We start from the raw sequence: 12,115 nt of genomic DNA, 5'->3' as shown, positions 1-12,115 counted from the left end.
AGAGGACATAATTGCCTCCTCCCAACTCAGCCTTCATCATCCTTCAGCAGCCTCCTGACTGGTCCTCCAGCTGCCAGGCCCCTTGTGCTCTTCCTCCCTCCAGCTGCCTGAGTGATCTCTCCAAACACTAACTTGCTTTTTCTTACCTCCTTTATGACAGCTCAGGTGTTCTGTCCAAAAGGCTCTTTGGCAGTCTCTTCCTTGCCTCTCCCATCGGGGCTGAGTTACAAGGGCCTACCCTACAGAACCACTTTCTTAGGAATCTGTGCACAGCCACAGCGCTGTTCTTAGCATAGGCCTTAAAGCCTTGCTTTTATGTGTCTGTCTTTCCAACACAGAGGAAGTTCCTGAAGGCTGGAAACTATGTCTTAATTATCTTTCTATCACCAGTGTCTAGCACAGTGCCTGGCGTACCTTAGGAATGCAGTAAATGTGCACCTGAATGAAGAAAGCCTCACTCACTGTGTTCCCTGTCTTCCTATTTGCTCTCCTCCTTAACCAAATGCTCTCCCAAAGTATGGCTCTCTCTCTACAGACTGTGTCAGCTGCAATGCTTCCTGCACCCAAGACTGCTCTCCTTCACTGCAGTATCAGACCACCAGCACAAGTATGCCACCATCACCCACTCCAGGAAAACTACAAACCATCATTCATCTCACTGTCACACAACCTCTTCTGATCAGTAGTGCAGAAATGAAGGTTTGGTCTGCCACCTTGATAAGGCTGAATACTAAAATAAGAGGCAAGAATGCAAAGGACAATTCAGGCAAAGAACAAATTCCTTTAGTCTGAAGACAGTCTAGCAGACAGTATGTAACAGAAGTGGGGAGATGCAAGAGTTACAAGGATGATCGTCCAAAGTGTTCCAAAAGGACAGGTCTACCCCATCTCTGGAATCTATATAGAAAACCATCATTATAGACAAGAGATATTACCTCCTTTAGGAGTAGACTTTTAATGACATAAAGAGAGTCAACAGGAAAATACGACTCATTTTTACTGAAACTCACTTTATAGCTAATTTTGCTATAACATTTTTCTGCAAAGCCCAGGATAACTGGTGGATAAAAAACAGCTGTATTAATCCATATTTGAGAACATCAATCTGACTTACCGGAAGTAAATCTGAAACGAAAGTTTTCCTTCTGACTTTTCTTTTACGGGAAATGCCTTCCATTTCATCATCTTCAATCAAATCATCACCATTAGTGTTCTCTAATATTTCCTCAGCCTCTGCCGCAGTTTTTAGCCTTTGCATTTCAGCCTCTTTCATTTGAATAACCGTTTCACCAGCATCCATTTCCAAAACTTCAGATAAGATCTTTAATAAGGCATTTATGATTTCTGCTTGACTCTTGCATGGAATAACGTCCTTTAGATTCCAAATCGTGCCTGGGAAAAAGTGAGCATAAACATAAGAATTGCCTGTGAAATATTTTATCAAGTTTTCACAAGACTGAAGCTTTTAGGCCAGTGTAATTTCAAAAAAATCTCAGTCCCACTGCCTTTGTTCATTTTTCATTAAATATCAATGAGTACCACACTGAGGCAGTGTCCTTGGTTATAACCCTGCACAATCATCTCTCCCTTCCTTGGCACACAATGCCCTTCTCTGATACACTCTGTATCAGCAGACCCAGAGAACACTGATCCAGTTTCTTTTAAAATGACAAAGTGGGCTGGGCGAGGTGGCTCACGCCTATAATCCCAGCACTTTGGGAGACTGAGGCGGGAGGATCACAAGGTCAGGAGTTCAAGACCAGCCTGGCCAATATGGTGAAACCCTGTCTCTATAAAAAATAAAATAAAAAATAAAAAAAAGACAAAGTGAGTAGCATCGCTTTCTTTCATTGTAACCTATGCTGCTCTCCTCAGTAGCTTCTTATATTTCAAGAGTGGAATGGAATGTACTAAGATTCCAAGGTCAGTCTCATATACAAACAAGAGAGCAGATTCTAGGTTTTTTTAATTACCAAAATAGAACAGAAGCTATCATTAAGTAGTCAGAGTAAATTTTTTATGTTACTACAAAAATAAAAACACCTCCTGGCTATAAACCCAAAAGAATTGAAAGCAGGGACCTGAAGAGATTACATCCATTTTCAGCAGGTGCAGCAGCTCAGCTGAGGTCAAGAGTTCAAGACAAGCCTGGTCAACATGGTGAAACCCTGTCTCTACTAAAAATACAAAAATTAGCCAGGTGTGGCGGTGCCGCCTGTAATCTCAGCTACTTGGGAGATGGAGATATGAGAAACACTTGACCCGAGGAGGCAGAGGTTGCAGTGAGCCAAGATCTTTCCACTGCCCTCCTCCAGTCTAGGCAACAGAGAAAAACTCTGTCTCCAAAAAAAAAAAAAAAAAAAAAAAGATTACATCCATTTTTACAGCAGTCATATTCATAATAGCCAAGCTTAGAAACAGCTCAAGTGTCCATCAACAGATGAACAGATCAACAAAATGTGGCATTATACCTACAATGAAATATTATTCAGCATTAAAAAGAAAGCAATTTCTGACACATGCTACAACATGAATGAACCTTAAGGCCATTATGCAAAAAAATAAATAAGCCAGTCGCGAAAAGACAAATTCTGTATGATTCCACTTCTATGAGGTATTTAGAGTAGTCAAATTTACAGAAGGAATGGTGGCTGACAACAGCTAGGGGAAGGGGAACAGGAAAAACTGTATTTCAAGGGTACAGTTTCAGTTTTGCAAGATGAAAAAGAGTTCCAGATTTTTGTTGCACAACAATCTGAATGTACTTTACACCAGTAAATTATACATTTAAAAACAATTAAAGGCTGAGCGCCGTGGCTCACGTCTGTAATCCCAGTGCTTTGGGAGGCCAAGATGGGCAGATTGTAAGAGCTCAGGAGTTTGACACCAGCCTGGGAAACACAGTGAGATGCACCTCTACAAAAAAAAAAAAAAAAAGAAAAAGAAAAAGAAAAAAAAATTGCTTAGCAGAGAAAAAATTATTAAAAAAAAAAAAATTAACTGTGGCTGGGCACAGAGGCTCATGCCTATAATCCTAGTACTTTGGGAGGCTGAGACAGGCTGATCACTTGAGGTCAGGAGTTCAAGAGTAGCCTGGTGAACATTGTGAAACCCGGTCTCTACTAAAAATTACAGAAATTAGTCAGGTGTGGTGGTGGGTGCCTGTAATGCCTGCTATTCAGGAGACTGAGGCAGGAGAATTGCTTGAACCCAGGAGTCAGAGATTGCAGTAAGCTGAGCTTGCACCACTGCGTTCCAACCTGGGAGACAGTGAGTCTATCTAAAAAAAAAAAAATTAACTGGGCCTGGTGGTACGTATCTCTAGTCCCAGCTACTTGGGAGGCTGAGGTGGGAGGACCACTTGAGCTCATGAGGTAGAGGCTGCAGTGGGCCCAGATCACACCACAGCACTCCAGCCTGGGTGACAGAGAACTCTTGTCTCAAAAAAACCAAAACGATCAAGTCAGTAAATTTAAATTTTATGTGTATTTTATCACAACTAAAATAAAAAAAAACCAGGCCAGGCATGGTGGCTCATACGGGTAATCCCAGCACTTTAGGAGGTCAAGGCGGGCAATCACCTGAGGTCAGGAGCTTGAGACCAGCCCGGCCAACATGGTAAAACTCTGTTTCTACCAAAAATACAGAAATTCGCTGGGCCTGGTGGCACGCACCTGTAATCCCAGCTACTCCAGAGGCTAGGCACTTGGGAAGTGGAGATTGGAGACTGCAGTGAGCTCAGATCATGTCACCGGACTCCAGCCTGGGTGAGAGAGCCAGACTCCATCTCAAAACAATAAAAAAAAGAAAAAATAAAAAACCCAACAATCTCTCAACATAAATTATCTCTGCTAGGCCAAAGGGCAAGAGGAAAATAGATACAGAAACTAAATAAAGTACATACTAAACAGACGTTCAGATTACTTCTTACTTCTGTATTCAGGGATTCTGGAAAGAAAAAAGTTGCTGGTAAAAAAAAAAAACTTACAGAAAACTAAGTGGGCAATTTCTGAAATCACTGGTTCATAAATAGATGGGGATCCTGACAACAGCATGTCTTTAACAGGTTAACAGTAGTTTGTTAAATTCAAAACAAGTCTAGGCCGGGCGTGGTGGCTCACGCCTGTAATCCCAGCACTTTGGGAGACTGAGGTGGGTGGATCACCTGAGGTTGGGAATTCGAGACCAGCCTGACCAGCATGGAGAAACCCCATCACTACTAAAAACACAAAAATTGGCCAGGGGTAGTGGCACATGCCTGTAATCCCAGCTATTCAGGAGGCTGAGGCAGGAGAATTGCTTTAACCCAGGAGATAGAGGTTGTGGTGAGCCGAGATGGCACCACTGCACTCCAGCCTGGGTGACAAGAGAGAAACTTTGTTTCAAAAAAATAAATAAATATATACTCTACAAGGCTTTACAATTATAGACAACTGCTTGAAGTAAGGGTCTCTTCTTAAATATTAAAACTGAAAGAACAGATAAAAGCACAGAAGGCCTGAGTTGTTGAAATGAATGACTACACTTTGGCTCCCACCTCTATCCGTACTGAAAGCTACTGAAACGGTATACTATGTCATAAGTCTAAATATTACCTGCCACCAATGTCTTCAATAGAAGGGACTCCATGGAACTGACAGGAGAAAGCAGTACTGATTCCAGCACATGCAATGCTGTAGCACTGAAAGACTTCAGCAGCTCTGCGTTATCCTCAGTCACTGTCTGCAAACAGTATGCTATAAGGCAAAAAATAAATATTTAGAAACCAATGAATTCTGCTTAGTTAGGGTAATTTACACCAGTATAATTCATCAATAAAACCTGCATTGTTACCACTTAATTAGACACATGTAGCCTTTGCAGAATATATATGCTTTAACTCAGGATGACATATACAAATGAGGCTTCCCAAACTATCAGTGCTGGAAAAGATCATGTTTCTTTTCTTTTTAAATTTCTAATTCTGTACAGATCTATACATTTTTTTATTTGAGACACTCTTGCTCTGTCACCCAGGCTGGAGTGCAGTGGTGCATCTAAGTGGTCTCAAGTGATCTGTCTGCTTCGGCTTCTCAAAGTGCTGGGATTATAGGCGTGAACGACCATGCCCAGCCAGATCTACATTTTTGATAAAATACAATTTAAAAGCTCTTAAATGTCATGGCAATGTTGTTACTATAAATATTTACGAAAGTTTGTCCTCAGAGGAGGCATGGTGGCTCATGCCTGTAATCCCAGCACTTTGGGAGGCCGAGGTGGGAGGATCACTTGAGGTCAAGAGTTCCAGATGAGCCTGGCCAACTGGCAAAACCTCATTTCTACTAAAAATGCAAAAATTAGCGAGGCATGGTGATGCATGCCTGTAATGCCGAAAAACTCTATTTTGGAGGCGAGAGGATAGCTTGAACCCAGGAGGCAGAGGTTGCAGTGAGTTGAGATTGTGCCACTGCAGTCTAGCCTGGGTGACAGAGCTGAGACTCTGTCTCAAAAAAAAAAGTTTACACTCAATTTATGTACTTATCAAGGACCAGCAGCAAACGGCCATGGACCATGCTCTTACAGTAGTTCTGTTGTCGATAACAGGTCCTAGGTGTTGGGATGCTCTGGCTTCCTTTAAATTTATCATGACCTTCAAAGTTAGGGTTATTTCTGGCGGAGCTATAGTTCTTTAAGAAAAAAAGTAGTTTTATATAAAAGTATGAGCAAATTAAGAGATGTGTAAAATATCAAATCATGCCCATCCAAATGACTCAAAATGCATGCTACTGCTGTGATAGACAATACATTCATACAGAAATCCACATATATGCATTTCTGCACATATATCCAAATGCAGTATCTTTGTCGTTAAGAGACTCATTAAATTTACTTTAGCGAACAGCCATGACTGCTACTATACAGGTTCAAAAAATGTTATATGGATACAGGGGATGGAATCTTATGAGTTCATTTTTCTATATGTAAGCCTTGCTTGACTTTAGAAGCAGAAGTAATATTTTAAAAATCATTAATCTAGTTACATGCAGAAGGAAAACACTATTATACAATGCAAAACTACTTTATTCTGATCTGTTTCAAATAAGCTCATTAGGGGGAAGAAAAACTAAAAACAGAAATAAGTCCAGACTAAAGGCACAAAAATGGAAATGACTTTTCTTTTAAAAGGTATGAACTAACTTTCCCGAAATTCTCTTATCAAACAAAAACTGTCCTCTGAGATTATGTCACCTATCAATTTCCTAAAAACAGCTGAATTGTTTTTAAAATCCCCATTTACTCACAACTCCCAGACCCGCCAAGACTCCATTTGAAGAAATGATTTTTAAAATTTTCTCAGTAATATTTATTCCACTATTTTCCTTCCATTTCTCTTCTCTTAAAAATATCCATTAGAGCCAAGAGAAACAGCAGTCAGGAGAATACACTTCTTCCTCGCCAGGGGAAACGCAATTTCATAAAGGGACAGCTAGATGCCTGCTGTAATGATGGATAGAAAAGCAATGCTCTTCCTCAATTGTTTCTCCACTCCCACCCAGGATTCTGCTGAGCTGCCCATGCTCGGGTTTCTGCCTCCTGCCACTGAGCTGAGGGTCACCAGTGGCTCTCCAACCCAATAAAGAGAAGGCGAGGCAGCCAAGGCCACTGAAGTTGCTGGACTTTGCCTTCCCTGTCTGATGGAAGGCATGCAGGCCTAAGTGGAATTTCTATCACTTCTTTTCCTCTCTCTCTCAACAAACTCAGGCCATCAGTTTTCTGCTGGACGTATGAGACAGTAGCATTAATACATTTAAGTAAGTTTAGATTCCAATTAACTGGCTTAAAGCCCTGGTAGTTGTGGGTTACTGTTTCTTAGTAAACGAAGTAGAAAATTTCAAGAATTAATAAAGGCTGCTAAGAATGGGAACAGGCTAGAAGCCACACATCCTCACATAATTACCTTTCTCCCTTTCAGAGCCAAAAGCAGAAAAATTGAATGAGTAGATAAATAATATTAATTACAGATTTAAGAAGACCCAGGAAAAACAGGTGTTCAGCTACACATTCACATACAATGAGAAAAAAAATTGCTCCTATAGAATAAACATGCTAAAGCTACATGAAAATTTTTGAATAAGGCTACACATACTTAATAAGTCATCATCTTTTCTTCACTTACCTACTGAAATAGCCAGGTCAACATTGGTGGGAAACCTACTTAAATACTTTAACACAATCTCCAAACACCCTTCTTTGTTGAATATAGACACTGCTCTACTACTGCATTCACTAAATTAAAGGGGGAAAAAAAAGTTTTACTATTCACATTTTAACAGTAGGAAATCAACCACAGCAATCCATAAAAAAACAAATTAGGCCTTATAAACCAAGGAGTTGGTATCAAACACCCACCATTTTTATCAATGAAGGAACTAACACCCATTCATATTCACTGTACATGAGAACTGGCTATCTATATTTTATTTCTATCACAGTGGAACCTTTTAATCAATCTCTTTGCCATGATGAGTTTCCTTATAGAAGGTTAGAGCTGGAAGAGATCTTGTAAATCATTTAATTCAACTCCCCATTTTATAAATGCGAAGACCCAGGCCCTAAGTGGTGAAGTGGGCCATCAAAGAGCACACACTTTGTTAGTGGTAGAGCCAGGCCCAGTTCCTAGTTTCCCTGGGTCCAGTCTACTGTTTTTCTTTCTTCTATACCACAATGGTAACAAGTTAAAGAAGCATAAAAGGCTCTATATTCATCACACAAAAACACAAATTTATTTTTTAACCTACTATATTTCAGAACATCAACAAAAACACAAATTTAAAGGAAAATAAAATTTCATTTTATTCAAGCCTTTTAGAGTGCAATTATAATTTCATCAAGCAGGATTTACAGTCTGCAACAGAGAAGTTATAAGTTACTATTTTTTAAATTGCACCTTTTAATAAAAGACTCAGACAGCTATCAGTGTTATGAAAAAGCATACACACTAAATACAGAGTAAACAAGGCTAATTATAATAATTGTATCCATGTTTCTAGAGGTAATATCCATGTTGTATGTTCCCTCCATACATACAATATATACCCATGACATGGTAACAGCTAATAGAGCTGACTAAATAAAGTAAATCTGTTATGTAATGAAAAATATTTTGTATCTTCTACCTACCTACCTAGTTATGGCAGCATGAAGGAGCCTACAGTATAGTCAGGAAGACAAAGCATACATATGTCAAGATAATTTGAAATGTAAATTATGAAACAAAAATGTTAAAAGCTATAGTAACTAAATGATACTGACAGGGCTCATAGGCATTCAGAAAAGAGAAATCACCTTGGAGATAGATTTAGACTCTTTTCAAGTAAATTTTTTTTTAAATTTCCAAATGCAACAATTTCTATAACTTAAAGTTATGTGGTATACAGAAAAACAGCACCCATCAGTTTTTGCTTGAATGCTATTTCCTCAGATCTGATCTCTCCAATTTTTCTGGTGGAATGCATTCATTAAAATGAAATCACAGGGCTGGGCGCAGTGGCTCATGCCTGTAATCTCAGCACTTTGAGAGGCCGAGGCAGGTGGATTACGAGGTCAAGAGATCAAGACCATCCTGGCCAAACATGGTGAAACCCCATCTCTACTAAAAAAAATACAAAAATTAGCTGGGAGTGGTAGCGTGGGCCTGTAGTCCCAGCTACTCGGGAGGCTGAGGCAGGAGAATTGCTTGAACCCGGGAGGCAGAGGTTGTGGTGCGCCGAGATCACGCCATTGCACTCCAGCCTGGCGCCTGGCAACAGAGCAAGACTCTGTTTCAAAAAAAAAAAAAAGATTAAATCACAGGCAAGGTCAGATTGCTACGTAAGCATTTCAGGATCCAGCTTAATCTTGTATTCTAAGAAACATTTGTGCTTTTAGGTCAGCCACTATAATTACTGCTGACTGAAGATAAGGAACTGTGACAGAATCTTGCTAGAAATGTGGGACATAAAATGGGGTAGAAAAAAGTAAATCCAGGTTGTGCTTCTAGCCATTTCCATTCCTAGCAGTGAGTCCACTCCACCTTCACCACTGCTACAACAGTCACAGAATGGAGAGCGGCCTTCTTCCTCCTGAGGCCAAAAAGCTCTTCTTAGGCATCTACGTCCCACTCAGGCGGTAACTGCCAGGGAAGAGGAAGAAAAGCACCAGCAGAGGTCTGTGGTCCCTATCTCAGTCTAGAGGCCAAGCCGAAGATGCATCTGCACCTGGGCCTGACCAGCTTAAAGACGAATGCTGCTCAGGGTGTATAGGAAGTCAGGGGAAAGGAGGAGCCACAGGTGCTCAGGGTCATGAGGCCTCCTCTTTTTGTCAGGTGCAATGACTGGAGAGGAAATCCGTAAAACAAAAGACGTAGTGATGTAATGAGGAAAGGGATTGGGAAGGAGGGTTGATTTTAGGTCACCTGATCCTACCTTTTACCAAATCTTTATTTTTGAGATGGAGTCTTGCTCTGTCGCCCAGGCTGTGGGCGACGATCTTGTCTCACTGCAACCTCTACCCCCCAGGTTCAAGCGATGCTCTTGCCTCAGCCTCCCAAGTAGCTGGGATTACAGACACACACCACCACACCCGGCTAATTATTTTATATTTTGGTAGAGAAGGGGTTTCATCACGTTTGCAAGGCTGGTCTCGAACTCCTGACCTCAAGTGATCCACCTGCCTTGGCCTCCCAAAGTGCTGGGATTACAGGCGTAAGCCACCACGTCCAGCCCCTACCAAGTGTTAACATCTGGATTGAGAGGCCTACCAAAGGGAACAGAGATTCCTATGCAGTGTAATAGATAGAACAGAAGCCTGGGTACTGCTACAGCAGGAGGCTGTGTTTGGAAGGCATCTTACCATATATTCCACAGCACATTCACAGCCTCATTGGCTATATTCTCAATAGAATTTCTGTTCTGATCTTTCTTCTCCTGTGGAGACATCTCACTTGAATCCAGTCCAGCACTACACTGTAACCAAATATCATGATTAGCACCCTGGTTCCAAAGAAGGTAATGATGGTGATTAAACACAAAGGCTAGACATCAGAAATTACTGTGGTTAACAAGCCAATTGAATCCTCACAAGCAATGGTACAAAATCAATACAAAGTGTTTTACCTAATAAATGTGATAACAGACAGTAAAGAGGGCAATGAAAGATGAAATAAGAGCTTCTACATAGCGCCTTCTGTTTTTTGTTTTTTTATTACAGCGTGCCTTCTAAAGTACTATCCTAAGTGTTTTACATGTATCAAGTCATTTAATCCTCACAATAAATCTATGAGGTAGGTGAATTATTATTATCCCCAATCTCCAGCTGCAAATGGGAAAGTGAGGTACAGGGAGGCTGCTGAAGGTATAGCTTAGCATGTGGTTGAAGCTGAGATTCGACCCCAGCATTTGGCTCCAAAGCTAGTGCACTTAAGCCCCTCCACTATAGCCCCAGGAGACCTCTAAAGCAGGGCTTCTCAATCCAGGTACTACTGAAATTCTCCACCAGAAAATTCTTTGCTGGGGAAGGAAGGGCTATCATGTGCATTTGGGGATGTTTAGCAGCATCCCTGGCCTCTACCCACTGGATGCCAATAGCAACCTTTACCCCACAAGCTCTGTAACCACCAACGTCTCCAGACATTGCCAGTTGTGCCCTGGGAAGCAAGATCATACCCAGTTGAGAATGACTGCTCTAAAACGACTAATGACTCTCACCAAAACTGGATATTCTTTATGTAGCCTTAAGTGAAAATTACCCATTAACACAGAATAGTGGCTTAGAGGCACTCCAGATGGAGTTCCTTAACTCTTAACTATGTCATGCAATAAGACTGGAATGAGATCAAACATGAGCACTTACTGTAATCTTTGCAACAAGTTCCTAATGTCTATGCCTCGGCTTCGTCATCTGTAAAATGGGAATAATACCTGCCTCATAGGATACTGTGAGGATTAAATTATATAATACCCAAAATGTGAAAACAATACCCGGGCACACAAATAACTAATAACTAAATACTATTTATTTTTATTGTAACAAGTTTAACAAATAAAGGAGTGAGTCTGTACAGTTTTAGGAAGGTCTTTTCTATCATAAAAATAAAGGTACAAAATAGAGATTAATATCAATAATGAGAGTAGATCGGTGTTTCCAGGAAAAGGAATGAAATTTCCATACAATGTTTAGGTAGAAGACAAAGTCACTAACGTCAAAGTACTAAAAAAAGTCTAAGTTTGCATCCCAAAAGTTACTATCGAGATACTGTAAAAACTGCATACCTCTTTTAGCAGCGCGACCAGAGGGGTCATGATATCCTTAGTCACCATGTCATCACAAACTTCAAAACCTCCACAAGCACTGAGATTTCTACACAAGAAGTTTAAAACATGTTTTACTTTCACATGTCACAAAACACTTCTACGCTCTCAATTTATATCTGTTTTTAGCCATATTTAAGTTTTCCCAGAGGAAAGAGCTTATTGTTTCTGTCATATGCTGCAGAACCAATCCAGGGATTTCCACCTGTTCTGATCCCTGTTCTATAAGATGTAAACTGATGACTCTGTCATATAACAACTTAGTTCTGAGGTCTGAGACAGTATACAGGTGCATAGCTACAAGAAGGGGAGAGGGGAGACTTTTCCCACATGAATAAATCATGTATGAAGGGATCTTTTATTGAAATTAAGACTACAAGGGCAGGGCCAGGTACTGTGGCTCACACCTGTAATCCCAGCACTTTGGGAGGTTGAAGTGGAGGATCACTCGAGCCCTGGAGTTCAAGACCCACCTGGGCAACATAAAAAGACCCCGTTTCTACAAAAAAAAAAAAAAAAAAAGGAAAGCAAACTGTAAGGGCAGCAAGGTGGGGCCAGGGAGAATGACACTTCCTGAAGCAGCCCTGGCTAAATTTTAATTGGAAAGACATGAGCCTTCTAAGTGTACAGCACTGTGCTAGGCCCTAAGGATATGGATAGTCAGAAGGATATGGATAGTCACAATCCTCCAGGATCCCCTAGCCTGTGTATGCTGTGGGAGGAAGTGAAGGGCTTTCCACATGCTGTTTCCTTCCTAGGGGAAGTAGGGCATCTATCTCCCCCATTCA

General features: G+C 40.8%; 1 protein-coding gene across 5 annotated transcripts in view; it reads right to left on the bottom strand.

Annotated features, from left to right (window-relative positions):
• The window catches only part of HEATR3 (HEAT repeat containing 3), a 42,090-nt gene that overhangs the window by 27,878 nt on the left and 2,097 nt on the right, over nt 1–12,115 (bottom strand). For 2 of the 5 annotated variants that reach the window (XM_032255650.1, XM_032255651.1), the window contains 5 exons: nt 11,289–11,376; nt 9,871–9,983; nt 7,157–7,266; nt 4,596–4,736; nt 1,115–1,392 (listed from right to left, as the gene is read on the bottom strand). In XM_032255650.1, coding sequence (XP_032111541.1) covers nt 1,115–1,392; nt 4,596–4,736; nt 7,157–7,266; nt 9,871–9,983; nt 11,289–11,376 — 730 coding nt within the window. Of the gene's footprint in view, nt 1–1,114; nt 1,393–4,595; nt 4,737–7,156; nt 7,267–9,870; nt 10,918–11,288; nt 11,377–12,115 lie in introns of those variants that run through there. The other 3 variants (XM_032255652.1, XM_032255653.1, XM_032255654.1) reach the window with 3 other exon arrangements.

Source organism: Sapajus apella, unplaced genomic scaffold (genome assembly GCF_009761245.1).
Source record: "Sapajus apella isolate SASKATOON/1434 unplaced genomic scaffold, GSC_monkey_1.0 scaffold90, whole genome shotgun sequence".
NCBI classification, from domain to species: Eukaryota; Metazoa; Chordata; class Mammalia; order Primates; family Cebidae; genus Sapajus; species Sapajus apella.
Note: the sequence above shows the minus strand (reverse complement) of the source record. Positions and strands in the feature narration are given on the sequence as shown.